General features: G+C 41.0%; 2 protein-coding genes across 20 annotated transcripts in view; one reads left to right on the plus strand and one right to left on the minus strand.

The window, feature by feature from the left end:
• gpc2 (glypican 2) overlaps positions 1 to 11,015 on the minus strand; it is a 19,423-nt gene extending 8,408 nt beyond the window's left edge. The window contains exons 1-3 of the mRNA XM_003445246.4: positions 9,845 to 11,015; positions 7,992 to 8,150; positions 6,813 to 6,947 (exon numbers count right to left, since the gene is read on the minus strand). Of these exons, the coding sequence (XP_003445294.1) occupies positions 6,813 to 6,947; positions 7,992 to 8,150; positions 9,845 to 10,022 (472 nt within the window). The 5' untranslated portion in view covers positions 10,023 to 11,015. The remainder of the gene's footprint in view (positions 1 to 6,812; positions 6,948 to 7,991; positions 8,151 to 9,844) is intronic.
• The window catches only part of stag3 (STAG3 cohesin complex component), a 23,709-nt gene continuing 7,510 nt past the window's right edge, over positions 9,263 to 25,461 (plus strand). Inside the window, exons 1-23 of one of the 19 annotated variants that reach the window (XM_019362911.2) lie at positions 9,263 to 9,520; positions 11,283 to 11,374; positions 11,930 to 11,959; positions 12,256 to 12,349; positions 13,730 to 13,948; positions 14,690 to 14,786; positions 15,094 to 15,170; positions 15,571 to 15,775; positions 16,036 to 16,187; positions 16,810 to 17,007; positions 17,539 to 17,637; positions 18,161 to 18,240; positions 18,745 to 18,852; positions 19,150 to 19,246; positions 20,587 to 20,689; positions 20,843 to 20,946; positions 21,095 to 21,187; positions 21,274 to 21,366; positions 21,883 to 22,095; positions 22,912 to 22,979; positions 23,068 to 23,155; positions 23,419 to 23,499; positions 24,794 to 24,886. In XM_019362911.2, coding sequence (XP_019218456.1) covers positions 11,352 to 11,374; positions 11,930 to 11,959; positions 12,256 to 12,349; positions 13,730 to 13,948; positions 14,690 to 14,786; positions 15,094 to 15,170; positions 15,571 to 15,775; positions 16,036 to 16,187; positions 16,810 to 17,007; positions 17,539 to 17,637; positions 18,161 to 18,240; positions 18,745 to 18,852; positions 19,150 to 19,246; positions 20,587 to 20,689; positions 20,843 to 20,946; positions 21,095 to 21,187; positions 21,274 to 21,366; positions 21,883 to 22,095; positions 22,912 to 22,979; positions 23,068 to 23,155; positions 23,419 to 23,499; positions 24,794 to 24,886 — 2,415 coding nt within the window. In that variant the 5' untranslated portion in view covers positions 9,263 to 9,520; positions 11,283 to 11,351. Of the gene's footprint in view, positions 9,521 to 9,896; positions 10,015 to 11,282; positions 11,375 to 11,403; positions 11,743 to 11,929; positions 11,986 to 12,255; positions 12,350 to 13,729; positions 13,949 to 14,689; positions 14,787 to 15,093; positions 15,171 to 15,570; positions 15,776 to 16,035; positions 16,188 to 16,809; positions 17,008 to 17,538; positions 17,638 to 18,160; positions 18,241 to 18,744; positions 18,853 to 19,149; positions 19,247 to 20,586; positions 20,690 to 20,842; positions 20,947 to 21,094; positions 21,188 to 21,273; positions 21,367 to 21,882; positions 22,096 to 22,911; positions 22,980 to 23,067; positions 23,156 to 23,418; positions 23,500 to 24,793; positions 24,887 to 25,461 lie in introns of those variants that run through there. The other 18 variants (XM_019362925.2, XM_025910583.1, XM_025910580.1 and 15 more) reach the window with 18 other exon arrangements.

Here is a 25,461-nt window from a genome sequence, read left to right on the forward strand (position 1 = left end):
CTTCCAATAAAAGCTATGTTAAGCTTTAAAAACCATCAGATAAATTAGTTTGGTAAGTACGGCCATATTTGAACAGCTAGAAGGACAAAGAAACCATTCTCAATATTTATATGCGCTGTTTACTTTGCATTCAGCATCCTAATGACTAACTGCTGGAGTGTGTGCATTAAAATTCCAAGGTTTTTGAAGGAAAGTACAGAAAAATACTTTTATAAGTACCTGATTCTTTTACTAAAGTGTTTTCCAGATGCTGCGAGCGGACAGGACGAGAGAGAGCGGTAAGAGGAAAGGAGGGGGACTGACAGTGTTTGTGAATGACAGATGGTGTAACCCCGGGCACGTCACTGTGAAAGAACAACTCTGCAGCAGTTAGCATGCGTCCGTACTACCTGCCCCAGGAATTCTCGCATGTTATCGCGTTAACAGCGTGTGTCCCCCCCTCAGCCAACGCGGATGCAGCCTGTGACTCTCTCCACTCTGTGGTCAGCAGACTGCAAACACAATCTCCGAGAGCCCTTCTCATAATATCAGGGGACTTTAATCATGCCTCACTGAACTCCACACTGCCCACCTTCACCCAGTATGTGACCTGCCCAACCAGAGACAATAAAACACTGGACTTACTGTATGCCAATGCTGAAGAGGCATACAGTTCATCACCTCTCCCTCCCCTGGGCAGATCTGATCACAACCTGGTGCACCTTGTCCCTGTGTATGAGCCCTTAGTGCGCAGGGAGCCACCAGCCACCCGCACAGTGCAGAGATGGTCGGAGGAGAGCGAGGAGGCTCTTAAGGATTGTTTTGAGTCGACTGTGTGGGAGGTGATCTGTGACGACCACGGAGAGGACATCGACAGCCTTACTACATGCATTACTGACTATATTAATTTCTGTGTGGATAACACCGTACCTACCAGGACTGTACGGTGTTTCTCCAACAACAAACCTTGGATTACCCCAGAAATTAAAGCTGTCCTCAAGCAGAAGAGGAGGGCCTTCAAATCCAGAGACAAGGAGGAGTTGAAAAGGGTGCAGAGAGAGCTGAGGGGACTGATAAGGAATGGGAAGGACAGCTACAGGCAGAAGATGGAGAACCAGCTTCAGCAAAATAACGTTGGTGAAGTCTGGAGAGGCCTCAGAACCATCTCAGGCCACAAACATCAGAACTCTCTGCCTGGGAGGGATGTGAGGTGGGCAAATGAACCGAATCATTTCCTTAATAGGTTTGATTCAGCCATGAGGCAGTCTCCAACATCGGCTGCAGACTCACCCACCCCCACTGCTGCTGTTCCACCTCTGACACCTCAGACACTTCACACCTCCTCTATTCACCCTGCTCACTCCTCCCCACCCCCAAGAACAGCATCCAATACACAATCAACACAAGGCTCCAGCCTGTCTCACTCAACCACCCAGGTTAGGAGGGAACTGAGGAGGATTAATGGCAAGAAGGCAGCGGGCCCAGATGGCATCAGCTTGAGGGTCGTCAGGTCCTGCGCGGACCAACTGTGTGGGGTGATGGAGCACCTCTTCAACCTGAGCCTGAGGCTGGGAAGAGTCCCACAGCTCTGGAAAACCTCCTGTGTTGTTCCAGTGCCAAAGACTTCACGCCCCAAGGACCTCAACAGCTACAGGCCGGTGGCTCTGACATCCCACCTGATGAAGACCCTGGAGCGGCTGGTCCTGGCTCAGCTTCGGCGCCTGGTGAGCTCATCACTGGACCCACTTCAGTTTGCCTACCAACCTGGCATTGGAGCGGATGATGCCGTCATTCACCTCCTACATCGTTCCCTCGCTCACCTGGAGACCGCTGGGAGCACTGTGAGAATCATGTTCTTTGATTTCTCCAGTGCCTTCAACACTATTCTTCCCTCGGTTCTGAAGGACAAGCTGGAGAACTCTGGAGTGGACCATCACCTCACTACCTGGATTTTGGACTACCTCACCGACCGACCACAGTATGTGAGGACTCAGGGCTGTGTGTCGGACAGGGTCGTCTGCAGTACGGGGGCCCCACAGGGAACGGTTCTGGCTCCGTTCCTCTTCACCATCTACACTGCAGACTTCTCCCACAACTCCACCCAGTGCTTCCTGCAGAAGTTCTCTGATGACTCTGCAATAGTCGGCCTCATCACTGATGGGGACGACAAGGAGTACAGAGGACTGACTCAGGACTTTGTGGACTGGTGCCAGCTGAACTACCTCCAGATCAATGCCAGTAAAACCAAGGAGCTGGTGGTAGACTTCCGCAGGCACAAGCATCCTCCACTGCAACCACTGAACATCCAAGGTATGGACATCAAGGCTGTGGACAGCTACAGGTACCTTGGTGTTCATCTGAACAACAAACTGGACTGGACTCATAACTCAGACGCCCTCTACGGGAAAGGGCAGAGCAGGCTGTACCTGCTGCGGAGACTCAGGTCGTTTGGAGTGGAGGGCCCACTCCTGAAGACCTTCTGACTGTGGTGGCCTCAGCCATCTTCTATGGTGTGGTCTGCTGGGGCGGCAGCATCTCTGCTGGGGACAGGAAGAGACTGAACAGGCTGATCCGAAGGGCCAGCTCTGTTCTGGGATGCCCTCTGGACCCAGTGGAGGTGGTGAGTGACAGGAGAATGGTGGCTAAGCTGTCATCCCTGTTGGACAACATCTCCCACCCCATGCAGGAGACTCTGACAGCACTGAGCAGCTCCTTCAGTGGGAGACTGCGGCACCCACGGTGTGGGACGGAGAGATTTCGCAGGTCTTTCCTCCCCACTGCTGTCAGACTCCACAATAAAGACTTTTGCAGCTGATCAAACACACAAACCCACACATGTGCAATAAGACTGCTATATGTGCAATTCTTCTTCTGACGAAGTTGTATTTTTGTATTTTCCTACTCAGTTGTATATAGTATTTGTATTTCTATTTTATTCTGTTGTATATATTATTCTATTCTATTTTATTCTATTGTATATGGTATTTTATTTTATTTTATTGTATTGTATTTTATTGCTTTCCAGTGTTTTCTAATTTCTGCTACATAACTTTGCACTTTGCTGTAACAAAACAAATTTCCCACCTGTGGGACTAATAAAGGTCATCTTATCTTATCTTATCTTATCTTATCTTATCTTATCTTATCTTATCCTTGGCTAAACACACAGTACAAGCTATGGAGTCTGATTGACATTGCTTTAAATATCTCAATAACTTTTGATGCATTTGAGAAATAACAGTTTTGGGGAAAAGATGGAGATTTTAGAGCAAACTCTGTCCTTACTTCTTTAAATAACACTCTAGGAAAGTAGTATGTCTCACTTTGGTGAAAAATATTGTAATCAAATAAAATTTATAAAACTATATAAAATTTATAAAATTTAATAAAACTTAACCCAGTTGATAAATGAACACAATTTCTTTAAATGATCACATAAATCTGAATACTAAATGTTTTCTGCTTTTGAACATAATAGTATCCATAATGTTTTGTCTGCTTGGGTGTTTCTACAGAATGAGCATGTGAATCTCCAATCTGTAGTCTACTATACTGCCTTAAATTAGCCATACATGCTGTTTGGCAGAGAAGGACAGGCTGACTTAGCAGCCTGCAGATGGAAGAGTCAGCGAGCGGCTGTGAAGCCAAAAACAGAACGATCCGGAACAAAAATAGAAATGGTCTGGCATCTGTGGGAATCCAACTCGCTCTCCTTTTTTTCCTCCAGTTTTTCCTGGCATGTCGGTTCCCCTCAAAAGACAATGATGCTTTTTTTATTGCTGTCCATAACTGCTGATTTACCACAACATGGACGTGGACTGTCTGAACTATACATAAATGTCAGTGTCGGAAGGAATTATTGTACCTCTTTAAACAGAGATTAGTCTTTTTAAACATTTTGCTGCAGTTAGTCTTTCCTCGTGGTGGTACCGGAGCCCAATGTACACTACATAAGCCAGGCGGGTTACTTAAATTACTGTTTTAACACTGTGGAATAGAACGTGGATTTTTCCCTTCATGTTGTTTGGATTGGAAGCTAGTGATTGCCATTTGTGTTTTGGATCAGTAAACCATCATTACATCCCTAATCTCCTTCTTTTATATGGCAGAGCCAACCAAAGTCCACTCAGCAGCCAGCCTGACAACCCTGTGCACTTGGTCACTTACTGTGCACTTATCAGGGAAGTTATTTTCAAGGATTATCTGAATTTAATTTTAAACTGCATGTGTAGAACTGCCAAAAAGTTGCTAAAAACCATGTACAAAGTTTGCTGATTTGTGGTTTTCTCTTTCTCTTAGTTGGCTCTCTCTTTGATTATGTATCACTTCCTGTTCCTGTTGTTTTTCTGTAGCCAATTTTATGAAATAAGTTGTTATGTATAGGTTTTTAATTGAGTAATCTTCACATGCTTTATCCAAAGCACACTCTCTGTTGATTCACTCACTAATTATATTCACAGTATTCACTGTCTCTTTAAGGATTTGCTGGCTCAACTTGTAGCCAGCTAGCTAGTAGCATGGCATTTTCACCTGTCCCTTCTGCACTTTCCTGCTCCCAGATGTTTAGTTACTCCACAGACTCCTATAGTAATAACGATACTTGTAATGAATGGCAGCAATCTTCCACTCCAGCTTGATAATCAACCAAAGACTCAAAAACCATTCGTATTTGTTATCATTTATCATTTCTGTCTGAATTCTCAGACTTTTTATCTGATTTAGTGCTCAGCTCAGATAAAATAAATATTGTGGGTGATTTTAACATCCATGTAGATGCTAAAACTGAAAGCCCCAACACTGCATTAAATCTATTATCAGACTCAGTTGGCTTCTTTCACAATGTAAAAGATCCCACCCACCACCTTAATCCCACTCTAGAGCTTGTTCTGATATATAGCATAATACTGAACATTTATCACCATTTCCTTCAAACCCTCTTTTGTCTGATTATTTCCTAATAGCATTTAAATTTACAATAATGGATTACACAGCAATAGTATATAGATTTTATCACAATAAATGTCTTTATGAAAGTACTGTAACTAGGTTAAAGGATATAATTCATCCACTGTCATCTTCTTCTATGCCTTGTGCCAGCACAGAGCAGAGCAGCTATCAGAACACTACTCCCACAGAGGTCGATTATCTTGTTAATTATTTTACTTCTTCACTGCATACGACTCTGGATAATGTAGCTCCTGTGAAAAAGACAGCCTCAAATCAGAAGTACTTGACAACCTGCTATAACTCTCAAATGCGCACCTTAAAGCAGATAACTCCTAAGCTGAAGAGGAAATGATGTCTCACTAATTTAGACAATCATTTATCCTGGAAACTTAGTTTGCTGCTTTATGAAAAACCTCTCTTTCAAGCTAGAAAATCTTATCACTGATTTATTAATGATTAATTAGTGATTAGAGAAAATAAGAACAACTCCAGGTTTCTCTTTCAGTACTGTAGCCAGGCTGACAAAAAGTCAGAGCTCTGTTGTTGCAAGCATCACAAATAAAATTTTAACCATTAAAGAAAAAATTCGTCACAACCATCACACAGAAGTAGCATTATGTACAGGTACTTTCAGTACCACTGATATTTATTTTTTTATTTCTTTCTTTCTTACCATTAATCTTAAATGTGATCAACCTATTTCTATTAATCGGGTTTTTAGCACAGGCAGTAGTTACACTGTTACTTAAAAAGCCATGATTTGAACATTTCAATTTATTCATGTAAATGGAGAGTCCTCTTCATACACTAAGGTTAATTATGAAGTTTCACAGAGTTCTGTGCTAGGACTTATTCTGTTTACATTATACATGCTTCCCTTAGGAAGTATAATCAGAAGGCATAGCATACATTTTCACTGCTATGCAGATGACACCCAACCTCATCTATCCTTGAAGCCAGATAATACACACTAATTAGTTAAACTGTAGGAATGTCTTAAAGAAATAAAGACCTGGATGACCTCTAATTTTCTACTTTTAAATTCAGATAAAACTGAGGCCATTGTACTCGGCCCTAAAAACATTACCAATACGGTATCTAAACAGATACTCTGGATGGCATTTACTTGACCTCCAGTAAGACTGTGAGGGATCTTTGAGAAGTTCTTGACCAGGATATGCCCTTCAATGGGCATCTTCAGGCCCCTCTTCCAGCTTTCAGTTTGGAGTTATGAGATAATACTTTTAAGATTAGGCTTAAAACTTTCCTTTTTGATAGAGCACATAGTTAGGGTTGGATCAGGTGACCCTGAATTCTCCTTTAGTTATGTTCCAATAAGTATAGGCTCCTGGGGGATTTACATGATGCATTAAGTGTTTCTTCTTCAGTTGCCTTTTTCACTCACATTTTTTTGTTTGTTAACATGTGTTTATACACCTCTCTGCATTTAATTTTTAGTGATTCATAATGTCTTGGTCTCTTCCACAGCATGTCTCTGTCCTGTCTTCCTCCCCTTACCCCAACCGGTTGCAGCAGATGGCCGCCCCTCCCTGAGCCTGGTTCTGCTGGAGGTTTCTTCCTGTTAAAAGGGAGTTTTTCCTTCCCACTGTCACCAAAGCATTTTCTCATAGGGGGTCACATGACTGCTGGGGCTTTCTCTGTTTTCTTTGTTCTTTATTGTAGGATCTTTGCCTTACAGTATAAAGTGACTTAAAGCAACTGTTGTTGTGATTTAATGCTATATAAATAAAACTGAATTGAATTGAACAGAATTGAATTCTTTTATAATGTCTCTGATCCTACTTAGCTGACATATCTTTGCCAAAATCATTAATTATCTGACTCTCTATGACTGTCAAGGTGGACAAAGGAGTGTTAAAACCAACCAGAATAATATCTGCGAAGCTCCAGGAAAAGCTCTTGGAAGACGTGGGCATTCTGGGTGAAGAGCAGGCCATAGGTCTTGGTAAACATCTGGTTCATAGACTTCTCTGAAAGGTCTATAAGCTCTTTGAAGAACTCTGTGCAGAGACAGAAAAAGCAGCGATTAGCTACAAACTGGTCACCCACCCTCTTTTTCTCTAATATCTCAGCCAGGTTTCTATGTAGGCGCTCCCTCACCCTCCTCCCCTCCCTGAAAGATTAACAGCTCAGATCCTGCACACTGGTAAATGGGTTTAACAAAATGTACTCTATTTAAAATCCATCTTTAAGACTCATATGCAGTCTCCCACTCCTTAAGCGTCTTTACATGACTCATCATTATATATTATATAAAAGTGTGAGGAAGGGTGATAGCAGTCTACTGCAGGTAGGAGGAGAAAGTGTAAATTCAGCTCTGTACTGTGGCTGCTACAAACCTGCAGCTGTAGACACATTATTTGAAACAATGACTGATAAAATCTCCCAGATACAGAGCACTATAAAAATATTTGGGTTTCCCAAAAACTTTAGACAAGTTTATAGTTTATAAGTCATTATAAACTAGTCCTACGATGCCAGTGAAACCTTTTTTCATAAAGACTTCTGTCTGTATAACCCTGGCAAAATCATAGCAGCATAATCATAGTTAATTCAGCTTAGGCAAGCAGGTTATATATTTTTAATGGGAGGCCTCAACTGGGATTTTCTCCAGTTAAATATGGTGTTTAGCTGCATTATGGAAAATGTTATTTAGAGCGGAAAAAAAAATGCTACAGACTAAAATGCAGGATAGCTTGGCCCTGGTTGCTTGATTTGTAACTAGTTTTATAACCAGTCTCTTGTGAGTCGCCACTTGTATGAAAAATGCCTCACAGTTGCTGAAATTACATAAGCAACAAGCATTGTAATAAATTTGCTGTGCTGTGCTTCAAGTATTTAGCAGTAATTTTAATAGCTCGGAAGTATCATCTGAAGTAAATTAGGAAGGTAATTTTATAATTAAAACTCACTGGTTTAATTTCGGGGAGGGTAATTTTTTCACAAACTATGGTATCAAAAGTAGTAACTAGGTTTTAATCAGCTTCGAATCAAATAATGTTCCCATTACAAACACAAGAACTACGAAGGTGTCAGCCTCTCACCGTCAAACCTGCGGTGTCTCTGGGTAAAGGTGGTCAAGAGAAACTGGCTGTTGTCTGAGACTGCTTTGAGGAAGTCCCTTTCACTCTGCTGGGCCAGAGTCTCCTCCATCTGACTGGAGCAGCAAGTGTAGTCCTGAGGACAGAGCCGCAGGTGCTCACCTAGAACAAACATAAAACCAGGCCATAAGAGAAAGCAAGGATTGATCCCACAGTTAAACCTATGGTGAGAAATCTGATTCCCTTGGGTTTAATTATATGCTTCTACTTTAAATATGCACTTGGTTTTGTGAAGCACTTTGTGCTGTTTTTATGACTGAAATGTATTATTAAGTGCAAGGCCAATTTCCATTATGGAGGTCAAAGCTGATTTTTTTTTAGTTTGAAAGTCAATTCCTCTACTTGTCAGTCCATTCAGTGGGGAAATCTTATTAAAGATAACGCCGTGGTAGAAAAAATGTAATTTCCATGCATGAATTATTCAACTTCAATCTGTCTTTCTTTGTCAGCCCAGGTTGGGTCTTTGATATGTCTGAGGTAATGATATATGCAAACCACGCACAGGAGGGGGGGGCGGGGGATAACACAGGAGTACTCAAAATATGCAAAATCCTTGAATTCTTTGTTTCTATAATATTGCATCCGACATGAATATTGCGCCTGTTAATAGAGCCGAAAGTCTAATTCCTAACTCCACCCTGGCCGATGTTCCTCTCTGCCTCTTTTGTTCTCCCTGTGTCTCTCACTATTAGCCCTCTCTCATCCCTCTATTTCCATTGCTAAACTGCCTCCCTTCATCCTTCACTCTCCCGGCCATCTGCTCCCCTGGCCCACGGGACAGTGAGCCAAGACTCAGGCAGTGATAGCCCAACATACACACACACATGCACACACACACACACCAAAAAAATCAATTCTGCAGTTGCCTCACACACTAAGCTAAATTGCTGTGAAAGAAAAGGGAGGGGGAAAAAACCACTTCAAACATACATTTTATTCACAATCACTTTTAAAAGCAGCTCTATGTGTGTCTGAGAGGAACAGACACATCCGCTCACTGATTTACATGCAAAGCTAAACCTCCAAGAAGTAAGCTACATCTTCACTCTGTCATTTGCACCCTCACATGGTCAGACATCTTTATTTTGAACAATTTAACATATAAAATCCACTTTCCTGTACCCCCTCCTGCTCTGTTCTACCCCATCACCAACTTCAAATTATTCAAAATCTAAGTGTTTGTAATCCGCATCCAATCTTCTCATTCTCAAGATAAGATTATCAGCAGTGAACAGAGTCTATGGGTGTATATGCAGGGATTTAACAGTGAGCCAGTAGGCAAAGACTAATTAGGGGCGAGGTTCTTTGTTGCACCGGTGTTGGCAATTTGCTCATCCCCTTAATCATCCTATTTAAACCGCACAGAGAGGAGGAGGGGGCGGGTGTAATTTGTTTTAAACCATACTGCATTGTTTCTCTTGGGGGGTAAAAACTCACCGTGGTGATCCTACAACGGCTCTCTGGGGCGTTTAGTGAGTTTGGAGCCACCTTGTACTTCTTTATCACTTTTCTACAGAGATTTGTTGCGTTTGTGTTTATAGGGCCACATCCTGCTACAATATTCCCTTAAAGATGCTTGCAGTGCGGAGCAGTGAGTTTACACTGACCTTAATGTGCATTATGTTATTTTTATCCCATGCTGATGCGCCTACATTTCTGCTGCGACATAACTGCACCCTACCCTAAAATTTACAATTTAACCTTCCCCATATATATCATTACAGACTGCCCTGTGTGGGTCCCGAGAACTATGTACTTTAATTTATTCCCACTTTGCGGTATAGGAACAGTCTTACCAGAAATTTGAGTCAGCGGAGCGGTGCTTGTGCTGTACCCCTTCTCCAAGTACACCTGCCGGGTGTCCGAGCAGCTTCTCCCCGCTGCAGCCAAAGGGCTCCGGGTCCCTAAAAGGGCAGCAGCCGTGCAGAGAAGTACCAGCAGCCGACGAGTGGGAAAAGACACCCTGGTATCCATCCTCACTGCAGGACTTAGAAAAAAAAACAGACTCCAGTAAAGGGTTCGGATAAAGCCAGACTGTGGTTGCAGCAGCTTATAAATGAATGAATGTCTGGCCGGTTTGGATGCACGCAAAAGTGTAAGGAGTAACGGGATCCCAAATCGTCAGTCGTTTGAAACAGTCATAGTTTTTCCCCAATAAGTGCAATGAACATCCGGGCCGGGCTTTTACATCACAGACAGGCCTGCGTTTCCATCGGCCGTGTTCATTTAATTTGTCCTTCCTGGGAGACCCGCTGTTGTACGTAAATACACAGGGAGTGTGAAAGAGGCGCTCCCGGCCCACAGCATCATCTGACAGGCAAACTGCGTCAAACACTCGGGACGTAACCGGGGTGATACCGGAAGGAGGGCTGCTGTCAAAATAAAAGGGGAGACTTTAGTTGTAGTTGATGGGACAGCCAGAAAGACTAACGTAAGGACATTAAAAAAACAACCGTATAAACATGTTTTTGTTATAATTTTTGAGCATTTGAAAGAAAGAGTCCCAATTTTGATTTATACTTTATTCATTCCACATGGGAAATTGTTTTACAGCAGCAGCGAAAATAGTAGTCTACAATAGATAAACAACATAACTAAAGTAAAAGTGCCATAGTAGTGCAAAAACTGATGTATGCATAAGTGATTTTTAAAAAAACAAAGCATAAGAAATTAGATCAAGTTAAGAGTAAATGAATGAGCAGGACACAGATGTAACAGTGGAGCTGCAAGGAGCAGAGATGGTGGATGAGTTTAAATACCTGGGACAAACGATCCAAGCAACGGACAGTGAAAAGAGGGTGGAGTAGGTGGAGAGGAGTCAGCAATGATTTGCGGCAGAATGACAGCATCAAGGGTTAAAGGAAAAATTTATAAGACATTAGTGAGACCTGCTATGATTTGTGGTTGGGAAATGGTAATACTGACAAAAAAGATAGGAGGGAGCAGATTTAAGATGCTAAGATTTTCAGTGGAAGTGACGAGAATGGACAAGGTTAAAAAAAGTAATACAATATTTGAAATTTAAAAAAAACAAACAAAACACTTTTCTTGTTTGCTCTGGGGTTGTTTTTTTTGTTTTTTTTTTGTTTTTTTGGGGTACTACTTGTACACTAAAGTGGCCCTCCAATGAAATGACAGTACCAGCAGTGGCCCACAGCTCATTTAAGTTTGAGGCCCCTGCTTTAGAGTAATCTCATGTGATTAACATGAGAACATCAATATTTTATTTTGAAGGTGAAGACCAGAAGTCGTGTTTCACGCGGGCTGTTTTGACGCTGGTCACAGCCTTTCAAACACAGAACAATGGACCAACTGGGAACTGAGGGGTGAGGATCCTGCGGTGGTGGGGCAGGGACCAGTCAACCACCTCAGGGTGCTACAAGCTATAGATGCAACCATGAAACCTATGAACACAATATAAATAATGAAAACTATCTATATGAACACAAGAGTAAATTAGCTGCGAGGTGAAAGGGTTGCAAGTCATGGAGATGTGTTTAACTGGTCCCTTTTATTGCCAATACTACTAGACAACCATACACAAGAATTGACCAATGAACATCGACTAATTTTCTGCTAGGACCAATCACCTTCTAGTAACAATCCACAGCAGCGCGCTTTCGGCGGTTCTCAGTTTATGAGGAAGAAAAGTTAGCCAAGGCAGAAAATTGCTCAACACTAACAATATTATCAGGTGGTAAACTTATATCCTTAATCTGCTAGTGGTGGTTATTGAGTAGTTTCATTTGAAATACTTTAAGTGCGTCTTAAGAGCTTCATAAGTCTAGTAAATGTTTATCAAACAGGCTAATGAAGTTTAGCTTGTCATCTTGCTAATTTCATTTTATATCGTTCTTCACGGCCTCCACTCCTGAATAAAGTGAGCCTGGTACCTTCCTTCAGCCAAAATGGCAAGTAGAAGTTCAGGTTTGGACAGGTAATGCTGATACTTTGTGTTAAAATGTCAAAAGGTTGAGAAAAATTTAAATAATTGTAATTTGACAGCGTTCATATTAAAAAGCATTGTGAAAGTTGCTACTAATGCTCTGGGTGCTCTGGCTGAAGCTAATAGCTTAAGGGTTGTATAATAATTCTACTTTTTCATAATGATACCTGTCTGTTTTCTTATCACCCTTCATTTAAATTCACCAAAGTAAAGCTGAATTTTTTTTTGTCAAACTTGCCAATTATTTCCCTTGTCTTTTAGTCTTGAGGAGTTAGAGTCCCCCACTGACTCAGGCAGTGACTATGAGGCCACCATGAAAGGAACAAAGCGAAGAAAACCAGCAGTATCTAAGCAGGTAGATTTTTGTTTCCTCTTTAAAATAACTTTCTGCTTTTTTATTAGTGATTGTGAAAGATAAATCTGCCATCACAATAGCTGCAAATGTTGTATTTATAGACCTTTCAGAAATTCCATTTGTGTCATGTGGTGACTGTCAGACGAATAAAACTACAGCAGAAAAGACATCAGAGCCACGGCTATTCACTTTCTTCTCTTGGCTGCTCCGCTCAGGGGTTGCTACAGCAGATCATCTGCCTCCATCTCACCTTGTCCCTAGCATCCTCCTCTCTCACACCTGCCCTCTGCATGTCCTCCTTCATTACATCCATGAACCTTCTCTGTGGTCTTCCTCTTTCCTGCTGTCTGGCAGGTCCATATTCAACATCCTTTGTCCAGTGTAGCCATTATCTCTCCTCTGCACATGTCAAAACCATTTCAAGCTTGCCTCTCAACATTGTCTCCACACTCTTAATGATCCTCATTTGGTGGCCATATGCCCTACCTTGATGCAATCCTCCCCATTCATCCAGGCTTTGAACTGATGCTAAAAGTATACTAGTTTGTCAGATTGTCACCTCCTTTCACTGGGTTTTTCACCAAGATTAAAGACATTAGAAAAAGCATCAGCAAAAATCAAATACAGCTATCTGCAAGTGACATCCACATCATTTCATGTCACCTAGACTTGTTCATCAGAAGTATGCTACTAGGTATAAAAGACCTCTGAGCTTTAGATGTCCATTCTGATGGTGTATTCACCACGAAGAGCCTGTAACTCATCACTGATGGTTTCTCGCCCCACCACCCTTCCCAAAGTTGCTGACTTGTTGACTGTATTGTTGCTGACGTGCAATCTTACCTCCCATGTAAGAGATGTAAGATTGCAGTAAAACAAAAAGGCAGTAAAACAAAAAGTTAGAGTGCTCTCAGCAAATTACCAATAAAAAAAAGAACAATATATATCTGTCCACATCAAACTGACTCCACTTTCACATCAAGTATAAATGTTATAATCCTTTTTTTTTTTAAATGACACTTATGTTTGATTCCTATGATAGTTTTTCATCAATCACTATCCCTATGTATTTGTATTCATTTACAAATTCAGTACAGTCACCACTTACCACTACCTGTTGTTGTCTCTGCCTGATGGCACTAAAATTTAAAAAAATCTTTTGTGTTCCTGGTGTTTAACTGAAGTAAAGCATCAAACTCATCTAGATATCCACAATACTTTGCTCCAGGTTCTGTGGCCAAACTGGTAATCACTGTGTCATCAGCAAAAAGACAACAACACTATAATGGATGTCTAATATACTTTATTTTGGCATGTTACTAGTTCAGATGACAAGCAAAATGCATTCTAAATCCCTAAATAAATCTCTTTCATCTCAAGCCACCCAAGAGAACCAGGCATAATGCTGCACTGAAGGGGATGTCTAGCCCCAGTGGCATCTCAGTTCCCACCCCTCCAGGTCCTTCCCCACAATCCATCTCCCAGGGGACATCCATGCAGCTCTCTGCTAGATCTGTTAGGAGCATGAACGAGGAGAGCCAGATTATCAGCGCAAAGGATATCTATGATGCTGTCTGCTCTGGAAAGAGTGCCATGGTGGTGAGCAAACCCCAAGCAGAGGAGTGTGGAAGGAAGGGGGAAGGTAGCTTAGAGATAAACACATGAAGGGAGGGGGTGCTGAATGAGGAATGTGTAATTATAAGAGAAACAAGCTGACAATGAGGGGTTATCATGTGCTGTCAGTGGCTGACTGATGTGATCCTACAGAAGTGACTCTGATACATTAAGAGAGATGGGTGTTCTCACTGGACCATGTAGTCAATGATTGACAGCACTTGTCTATCCCAAGTATTGTTCTTGCTATAGCTGCTTTTAGGTAAAGACTACAAAAGAAAGGCCGCATAACAAAAGAAATACAGTAATAAATAGTCTGTCACTACAGTGTAGAACTGCAAGACAATGCAGATGGGGACTCTGGGGGGAGGCTCATTATGCACATTCAGAAATTCTGGCAAATGGCAGTTCAAGAAATCTGTTTTGAAAAGGTTTCACAGTTCTCAGCTTAATTTGACTGCTTTACAATAGGTTACACTTCCAGTATCAAGAGAATGGCTTCTCTGCAGGGGTGTCTGCAATACAGAATTGTTGGTAAAAACTGCAATTTAATAGTTTTAACCACGAAATAAAAAGCCCCCGCCTTATAGTGCAGAGCATATAAAAAGCCAGTTTTTAAGCTGAAATCAATAATGTTGTTTGACTGATATATTCTTAACATGTGTATCTGCTGTTTGATCTGAATGAAGCATTTTCACTGGCTGCTTTCTCCCTGTCAATCTTAAGACGGTGGTAGACGAGTGGCTGGATAGCTATAAGCGGAGCCGAGAGGCGGGACTGCTGGTGCTCATCAACTTCATTGTTCAGTCCTGCGGATGCAAAGGTCAGAGGTTAAAAGACAGGCCAGAAGATGGGTAGTAGAGGGGGTGGGGGTGAAAGTTTTAGAGATTGAAAATTTGACTCAGTCATCAATAGCATTTCTGCTAGTAACCCAGTGATGCAATGTTGAGACGAGAAAACTGATATTTTGTAAGAGTGGAATGAAAATGAGAGGAAATTGTGTAGATGAAATTATTAATAGGTGAAGTATTCTAAGTGTTGTAATATTAGGTTTATCTGAGGTGGTGGGGGGGTCACTTCATTTCCAAATCTGGAACATTTCTTTATCCTTTAATTTTTTTCATGTCCAGGTGTTGTTACCAGAAAGATGTTTGACAGCATGCAAAATGCTGAGATCATCAGCACCCTAACCAAAGAGTTCAATGAGGTGAGGGAAAGGGGGAGAAAACAGTTCAGCTATAGTTTGGTTAAAATGTATTTAAAATATAAAGCTTGTTCCTACAGGAATGAAAGTTTGAATCTAGTTTGTAGTCTTTGTCTGTCCTCTCCCTACAAATAATCCTTCTGGAATTAGTTCAGAAACTTTAATAGCCTCCATGTCTCAAGAGATTGTGATCTGAAGGTTGGAGCACAGCATGATGGAAAACTCTCATTAAAATTTAATGCTGATAAATGGACACATTAATGAGTTAATCACTTTGGTTTTCCACTGATGTAATTGTCATTAGCAGAACAAACCAGAAGTCTGTGCTTCAGATAACTACATGAAGCATAGAATAGGAAGCTTAAAGCTCTTTGTCTCTCTGCTTCCCCCCCTTTTCTTCCAGGATTCAGTGAACTACCCTCTGTGCACTCCAGGGCCCCAGCTGAAGCGTTTCAAAGCAGGCCTGTGTGAGTTTGCTAGGGTTCTAGTGCGCTCCTGTCGGAATAGCCTTGTTTATGATGAATACCTCTTCCCTTCCCTGCTGGCTCTGCTCACCGGCCTCTCAGACTCCCAGGTCCGAGCCTTCAGACACACCAGTACCCTGCTTGGTGAGCGATCTGATTCATGTGTATAAAAAAAGAAAGGCATAGAAACACTTAGAACCGCATGGTGTTTAAACAGAACTCTTGCCATGATTGGAGAAAGGTAGTTCAGTGCAATTTACTTTTGTACTTGATACATGGAAGAATGGTAAGAATATACTTGCGCTTTTGTACTTGTCAATAAAAAGTACATACACCTTCTGCAATAATATGTTGTTAGAAAAGTCTATAAAGTACTTCTCAATCTCCATGTTTTCCTCTGCTAGCCATAAAGTTGATGACGGGGTTGGTGGAAGTAGCTGTAGTAGTTTCTGTTCAGCTGCAGACCACCCAGCAGCAATACAACACGGAAAACAGCAAGAGGGCGCACGACAGAGCCTCTGACAGACTGGAGGAACTGCAGGCCACCGTTAGAGAGGTGACACATGTAGACACACAAAGAAAAACAAAAGTTTAGAGACACAGCCACTTTTTCGTTAACACATAGGTCACAACATTAAAGCTGTGACATCTGCTTTAGGGAAAAGTAATTGAAGAACATTTTTTGCAAATATCCCTTAAAATAATTTAGTTATTGGCACTACTACACCAACATTTTCTTCTCTTGTTGCCCAGGTTGTTTAATGGCTGTCGTGTTTGAAATAGTTTGTATTTTACTAACAAAATATCCATCCATCCATTCTCTTCCGCTTATCTGATTTACGTGCTTGCTGACATTTCCTATCTTGCTCGTGTTAATTCTGAGTTGTGCAAGTATAGGGACAACAGGAAGTGCATGCTCTGTGAGGAATAGTAAAATATGTAAAGTAGCATTTATACAGTGTTTTGTGTCTGTGTTAATCTGATAATCATCAGAGTTATCACCTTTTGTTCTATAAGGACTGGTCGTTGCTATTTATTCTGCCCACTTCAGCAAAAGATGGTTACCACAGCAGATCAATATACCGACAGTGTTGGAGTCCTGGTAGACTCATTTATTTAGTCTTTCTGTACAGTATGTGTGTGTCTGAGTGGCTCTGTTTGATATTTGTGTGTTGTAGTTGCGAGAAAACAGAGAGGAGCTGTCCTCCATGATGAATGCCACTTTCCGTGGTGTGTTTGTGCATCGTTATCGGGACCAATTGCCTGAGATCCGGGCAGTGTGTATTGAAGAGTTGGGCCTTTGGTTGAAAATGGACCCTGAGGACTTTCTTAATGATGGATGTCTTAAATATTTGGGATGGACCATGCATGACAAGGTATACACACATAGAGAGGACAAAAAGTACAAAATAGTGTATGTCCACTGACTTTTGGAACGGTGACTGCATGTAAGCACTGTTTGTCTGCAAATAGTTATAGAAAAGTCTAGGTGTTGTCTTGTCCTTTTTGCCCATTCTATAAACAAATATGTATTTTAAGCTTAATTTCAGCTTAAAAAGTTTTTTCTCTGGTGAAGGGTGGAATATTAAAAACCCTGACAACTTCCTGTAATGTCATCCCATTATTCACATAAACATAAACAGCATCATTTGTCACCGAGTGCAACCAACAGTAGAGATGGAAGTAATTATATATGAAATTCCTTTTTTTCCTCAATGAGAACCTTCAATTTTGGTATTCATGCTCTCGTAGACTTCCTACATACGACACTATGGCAGAATATGTACAGACAAAGGAAGACTCACATTTTCACAAAGAGAAATTCCACTATGTACAGGCTTGAGCACAAGTCTATATTCAGGTTATAGAAAGAGTGTTGCCATACTTTGTTTTTTCCTCCCCCTCAGCAAAGTCCAGTGCGTCTGCAGTGTGTGCGTGCCCTGCAGGGTCTGTACCAGGAGAAAGAATTCATTGGGCGCCTGGAGCTTTTCACCAGCAGATTTAAAGTGAGGCATCCCTCTGGATTGGATTCGGCCCATTTAATTCTTCTTGTCTCCCTCTTTTCTTTCTCCCCCTTGACTGTCTGCCTGTCTCAGCATCTGCTTTTAATCTATTGTTTCAGCTTTTTCTATTGTTTTTATTTTGTTGTCTGCCTGTGTCTTCCCTCCCAGTATTTTGTGCCTCCTCCCTGTATTTTCTTCCCTTTTGAGGGATTTTTTTCCACCATTCCTGTTTGTTGTTATGGTTTCATCCTTTGTCTGGGCATATGTCTGGGTGCATTAATTGCTGCCAATTACTGATGGTTAATAAGCTCTTTTCAAACATATAAAAACCCTCCTAAGCCACATGTGCTGCAGCAGATAAATGGTATTTATGCCATGGCTTAGTGCCTAATGATGGGGCTCGTGTGTGTGCATGTATGTCTGTTGATGTGGGTGCATTATGCATATCTACCGAATGTCTGTTGGCATGATTGAGCAGTATTCTGTTTATGTGCCACTGCATATCTAAATGTCTGTGTGTGTTTAGGAGAGAATTCTCAGCATGGTGCTGGACAAGGACCCAGACGTGGCAGTGGAAGTGGTCAATCTGCTGCTGCTGATCCAACAGTAAAGGGCTTTTTCTCTCTCGTCCCCATGCTTTGTTCTCATTATCTGAGGAAGAGTTGGAGCTCAAAGTATATCAAATATAGCACATTTTAATGCCGGAAGTGAATACTTTTGAGTTGCATCACAGAAAAGTCATATCCAATTCTGTGATTCAGTCTTGTTTTCACACATTTAGCATTCGTTTAGAAGTCAGAATAAGAAACTTTAACACCCAGTTTCTTGTTTTAAATATAAAGATGCTTACTCAACCAACATATGTGATGGTTCCACATAACTCCTGCAGTCTGCTTGGTCATGATTGCTGATGATTCATAGCATCAGTCGTGATCTAATGCTTGCCAACATCTCACACCTCTGACTGCAGTGAAATTAGATGTTTTTAGGGGAAATAAAAAAGATGAACAAAAATGAACTGAAACTGCTGGTTTTTGAAATGTTTTTCATCTTCTTTATCTAGTGTATGTACCTCAGTTGATCAATACATTTTTGTGTGCTTACTTGCAGGAGAACAGAGGAAGGACTGGACGAAGAGGAGTGTGGCCACATTTATCCACTGGTTTACGCTTCACACCGAGGTCTGGCATCTGCAGCTGGTGGCTTCCTATACAACAAGTACGCTTTAACCACACTTGTTCACATACATTTACAGAAGTGTAAATGTTGCTGTTTATTTATTTATTTATTGCATATTTCCCTTGGATTATCTTTTACAAAAATGTTCTAATTTTTGTTGGATTTACTAATTAATTATTGGCCCTCAAAAATAAAGTGGAAATTCTATACAAACATGTAGTTTCATTTATGATTGGTCAACAGTAAAAACTCAATCTCATTTGCATAATTTCGCCTGTATTTTTATTTAATATTATGTAAAATGTTCTTTTTTTTAATTTTATGTGCATATGTTAGGCTGAAAGGTGTGATGACCAGTCACAGCCAGGAGAATGACAAAGCCAACAATGCAGCCTTTTTTCAAATCCTCATCTCCTTCTACATCCAGAGTGAGGTAGTATTTCTTTCTCTCTATGCCCCCTCTCTTTCATTCTCCTCTGTTTGGAATTTAAGGTGACATGAAAGTACAAAAATGGGAGCCAAGATGAAGTTACTAAGTTGGTCAAACTTGTTAACCTTTCTGTGAACGCATCAGCTTTCTGGCAAGAGTTCATCATAGATGGACAAATGATGACTCTAAACATCTGTCTCACATCAGGGAAACTAGTCTTGACCAGCGCAGACGCATGAGGACATGCTTTAACTCTGACTTAATTTCAAATATAGAGACTGTATAATACTTATTAACACACTGTAAAATTTTCTTATGAAAAAATTAATCCAACCATATTCTGCTGCTAATCTTGTGGGTTCTGGGGGCAGCAGTCTCGTGGAGATGTCCAGAGCTTGCTGTCCCCAGCCACCACCTCCAGCTCCTCAGGGGTGACACTGAGGCACTGAGGCTATGTCCACACTAATGCGTTTTCGTTTGAAAACGCATCGTTTTCTCTCCGTTTTGGCCTCCCGTCCACACTGAGACGGCGTTTTCCCCAAGGAAAAACGCAGCGTTTTGAAAACGCTCTCGAAAACGCATACATTTCAAAACGGAGCTGTCCCGTCGCAGTGTGGACGCTCGAAAACGCAAACTTTCTAAAATGATGACGCATTTTAGTCATGTGATGCAGTCATGTGACCAATTAAACAAAGATAGCGGAGAGCATTATACAGCAGTTGTTTTGATTGCTCTCAATTTTGACAGCCCTAAGAAAGATTAATATCAGTTTGTACATGCTCCAGATAGCTTTTCTTCAAATTCTTTAATTTTCACTCGCTTTTGCAACTTTGTACTTTTGTGTTACTCGCAGCAACAACTCCACCTCATTGTTAGTCCATTTAAAAAAAACTCGGTGCTTTTCCTCGACATTTTGCCGCAACGTTTCAACGAGCCGGAAAGTTAAAAAAAGGCAGACAGAAATGAGGCAGGCCGAATCTTCTTGCGTTTCACTCATGGGCAGGACTGGAACGTAAGCGTTTTCGGCCGTTTCAATGTGGACGCACAACTCTGTGAAAACGACTGAAAACATTAGTGTGGACGAGGAGCGTTTTCAGATGAAAACACCGTTTTCAAATCTATCCAGGCTAGTGTGGATGTAGCCTGAGACAGCCAAGAGATGTAAATAGCTCCAGCTTGCCCTGGGTCTTGTATGGGGCTTCCTCCCAGTATAATGTCAAAAACACCTTTGCCAAATAGGCACCCAGGAGGCATCCTTATCAGATATCCAGACCACCTCACCTGGCTGCTTTGATGTGGAGTAGTAGTTTAGACACATGCTAAAAGAGCCATTCTCCTAACAGTTCCATGAGCATGGAGCATATCTGGTGGACAGCCTTTGGCATGTGGCAGGATCTGAGCTGAGAGACTGGGAGACAATGACCACTTTCCTGCTACAAGATGATGGTGAGGAACAAGATAAAACTGTAAACATGACAGGAGTATGAGCCTAAGCACGTAGCCATTTTTCCCCAGCACCAATAAAAATGGCAAGTTGGTGATATCTGCTCCTTTTTGTTCCTACTCTGTTTGTTCAACTGTCTGTTTTTGTGTTGTCAGAACTGATGTATGAGGAGGAGGGGGTGCTCATAGAGCTGATGATGTGTGCGATCAGACAGGCAGCACAGGCAACCCCACCTGTTGGGAGAACTCAGGGAAAAAAGGTGGTGACACATTCAAATGCAAGAATAATGCTGTGTGGCTTGTGTTTAATGGAAAAGTGGAGGCTGTAAATGAAATATTTTGTGACACATTTTCTCCACTAAACAAATCTTGCCTGTGGTTGATTGCTGAATGGTCATGTGGAATTAGAACCTCAGTATGAAGGATAAGAAAATCCAGGAACAAGACAAGAGACGCATCACAACACACTTCATCCCTTTACTGCCACAGCTGCTTGCCAAGGTTCATTTAAATACAAATATTCAGTATTTTTTTTTATTGTTGCTTTAAATTTTTAATGAAGAGTTTATGTTTTTACTGACCTGCAGTACTCAGCGGATGCAAGGAACGTGAAACTGCTCCTCAAAGCTCCCCTGTACTTTGACCTGGAGATGTACAGCAGCGCTCAGTGGCTGGAAAAGGTAGGAAGACCAGAAATGTGTTTATTATCGTCAATATGTAATGAAATATATTTAGAAAGTATTTCTGCTTTTATAGTTTTTTGGGGGTTTTTTTCAGTATCCAAGTTACAGTGCACGCTCAATGTGAATTATATGCTATTTAATATAAAGAAATCGGAGAAATTAAGCTTAATGGGAATGAGAAAAAGAGGCTACCAATGCTCTAAGACAATTTTATTTCTGTTATTTTGGAGCTTCACTGTTATTTTATGATTTAACATCTTAATATTAATACAAATATAATATTCCAATATTAGAGGAAAATGAACTGAAGCCTGTCAGGTCTACAGTTAAACAGTGGCTGACTTTCAGGTCATGACAGCTGTGAGTTTTAAGCTTGCCTGCAGTTATAGATTTCCTCAGCCAGATGCTGAACCAGCGGTTCAGTTGAGTGTCCTTGAGTGGAAGGGCAAGCGATTTACCTTTAAATATTTACTATCCTAAGCGCTACATTCATATTCTACTTCTTCTGTTCAGCATTTGGACCTGCTGCTGTCCCAGGTATGTGGCATTGTGGAGAAGCACACAGAGGTCGCCGTACTGGAGGCTTGCGCCCACCTGGCCAGCACTCTCAGCTCCGACTGCTACACCTTCTCCTCCCGCGCACAACTGGCATTCAGCCAGCTGTTTGATGTCCTTACTGAATGTTTCAGCACCTACGTAAATGACCTGCTCCAGGTTGGAGAGTGTGTCAGTGATGCTTGCATACCAGCAGATACATTTTATATTGTGCATGTGCATACTTTATACTTACATGCAAGTTTTGTTGAAATGTAATACATTATGTTTTCTTGTTTTTAATCCTCTGTTTTGTTTTGGTTTTTTTGTTGTGAAACACTTTGTTATGCTGGTTTTGAAAGGTGCTAAATAAATACAAATTTAGTTATGTATATAAGACATACAAGTACATGCATTGTATTGTATGTATTATCTTACAAAAACAGAGATTCCTCAAGAAATCCTTAGTGACTCACTCTTTCTAATATAGTTTAAAGGGGCTGTACTGTGCTTATTTTTATGTCCATATTTTCATGTCTTGGACTAGAGTAGCTTTGCTTGATTCACTGTAAAATAATCTTAATTAAAAGCTTGTATTGGGCCTCGTTGCTGCCCCTCAGTTCATCTGTCAAGCCAATATAGCTAATTTGTCTCTCTTCCCTTTAAGCTGGCTTTGTTATGATTGGCTGCCCTTTGTAAACAGAAGGCTTGTAAAGCATGCGGGTGGGGGATGGCATTTAAAGCAGTATTTATGAAAGAAAATAGATCAGAAGCTTTACAAGAATTTAGTTTGGGGGCTTTTTTGTTGGATTGTTGTAGTATTGCATGAGTGTTATTTAGTTGTACTGAAATACTAATAATGATGTATGATGAAAACTGGGAAACAGTAAAAACTCAGCTTTGTATATGTACATGGTTTAGTATGACACATTAAGATGAAACAGTATTAAGCTGAAATAATATCTATGTGGAACTATTATCTGTATCATTATGTGTTTGTGTACCTAGGGTACTGCAGATGATGATGACACATACAGTGGAGCCACTGCCTTAAAAAGGATTGCTGCCCTTAGCAGGTATGCTGTTATAATACATGTGGCAATAGTGTTAAATAATTCTTACACATAAGTATGTAACTGTATTGTGTGTGTGCATTATTTCCAGTGCTAAGGACCCAACTGCCTGGAAGCTGTTTGATTCCTGTCTTGAGCTGCTGAAGAGCCGGATGGAATCCAGAGAGCTTGATAAGGAGGTTTATGCCAATGTTTCGTATTTGAGGGGGAGGACTGTGAATGTCATGACTATTGCAGTGCCATTTTATGAAAATAATAAGCAAAATGGGGAATGTAATGAAATTGTAGTTAACAAAACATGAATGCCAGATGAACTGCAAGGCTAAAAATGTGATCTCTTAATTCTCATGTCATGTTTTTAGGTTTTTGTACAGGAGTAGTTTAAGGAAAACATTTTATTGTAATTGGAGGTCAATTTTAACTCCCTTTTGTATCATTTCAGCTGATGGCGCCAGCTATGAAGTGTGCAGCTTTTCACCTGATGTGGGCCAAAGTGAATGTGGTGAACTCCAAGCCAACTGAGGTGCTGGTTTCATGTTATAAAACTGCTGTTGTTTCCTCCAACAAGGTTTCAAATGATCTGAATCTTTATTCTCAGACACACATTCGGTTATGGGTCCCGGTAGTGTCAGTCTACCTGCATGAAATAAGCTAATCTGCATGATTAATACTTTCATAATGGCTATCACATCACAGGAAGCCCTAGGCGACCGTGCTGGTGGCCTTCTTGTGTGTTTGTTAAGCTTTTCTTTTCTGTGTTGTCGAACAATTCACCAGCTGCGCAGACAGCAGGCAATTAACGCAACAGTCTGTTAGAGTGCATCTGAGCCCACAGCGACACTCGGATATTTATTTCCCACCGCTTCACACTTTTTCTTATTGATTGTCTTCACGTGTTTCTTGTCTCATTCTTGCATTTCTTTAGTTTCTATTCTGTCTTTCTGAGCTCGTTTTCACTTTTTCTGCTGTTTTTCTCTCACTCATTTTCACACTGAGCATGTCATTATTACTCATGCAGCCATTTGTGTGTTTTTCTCAACACTGTTCCAGAGAGAACACATCCAGATCCATTCCTCTTGATCAGTTATTTTCATTCCTTGTCTGTTCATGTTTTGAGAGATGACTCACACAGCTTTTTCTCTTCCTGTGTGATATGCACTTAAATTATGTTTTCCCATTGGCATCACATTATTACTGTTACAGTGTTGGATGCTCATTATAAACAAAGTTTCAAATAGTGAGTTCAGCCAAAAGGATCATAATGGGAGAGGAGATAAAACGACTTCTTGATTAACTGAGGGGCTGTAACGAGGCCTAGATAAAGATAAACTGGGATGTGTGCGCGTGTGTGTGTGTGTCACAGACTGTTTTGACATAGTTAACAAAGACAAGAGACTGGGAGTGTCAGATTCTACCTTTAAAACTGAAGATGTATGTTAAAGATTGTGTCACCTGCAATTTAAGATGTAGAGGTGCAACTTCTAACAGGTGGTTCCATGCTTGCCAAAAGCAAAAGTTCCTGGGCCAAGTCTGGGAGGAGACACAAATCTCTTGTGAGCTATAGCAGAAAGGAGCTACCCAAGCTACCTGCTGTGGCAACCCTGTGTGAATAAGGGAGCAGCCAAAATAATCTTATCACTTGAAATGGTTTAATTAGTATTTCTGTTATTGGTGTGTGGAAGGAGCTGAATTTCTAGGTTAGAAAATTAACTTCCCTCGCCCCCAACCCTGCCAACACACACACACATGCCTTAGTAAGAAGATAAGAAAATATTTAATCTGTCTTCCTCTGTTATTGTGCGCCTCTCTCACTCCAGGCAGAACTGAAGCGCTTGAAGAAGGAGGTGCGGTCGTTCTGCAGAGTCTGTCAGGATTGTTTGTCTTTGAATCAGACAGATATCAGAGATCAAGTAAGAGTTCTTTTTTTTGTCTTTCTTCTTCTTCCTCTTCTTCTTTTTTTTTTTTTTTTTTTTTTTACAGTGCGCACCAATCCCATATGTGAAGTACTAGTGAAGCCATATCATTTTTTAACTAAAGGCAACTTTATATTTGGCTATCTGAGACAAAAGTCCATCTTAGGATATCAGTCCAAAACAACAGAACTAGATCACCCTGTGAGACATGACGAAGCATAACATGAAATAAAAGTGTCTGAAAATTACTGTGGCTGATCAGTTATGGCAAAAATCACAATAATTATTTGGTAAATACTCAGATTACAATTCTTCAAAACGGTAACTCCACATGAATGATCGCGAGTGCTCTTGAACCTTTGTCTTTGTTGCTGCTGCTGGACCCCTTGAAGCCAAACTGTTTCCAAAGAGATGGACAGTAATTGTCTTATCTTGATTATTGTGGCTCCTTAATCATTGTAATTGGTTTTAATCTTTAAATATTTACACCATCCTGTTTATACCAAAGTCTCAGTGAGATTTCCAGTATCTGTAAACAAACCATCGAGAACACGGTATACGATGCACAATAT

Source organism: Oreochromis niloticus, linkage group LG2, assembly GCF_001858045.2.
Source record: "Oreochromis niloticus isolate F11D_XX linkage group LG2, O_niloticus_UMD_NMBU, whole genome shotgun sequence".
NCBI classification, from domain to species: Eukaryota; Metazoa; Chordata; class Actinopteri; order Cichliformes; family Cichlidae; genus Oreochromis; species Oreochromis niloticus.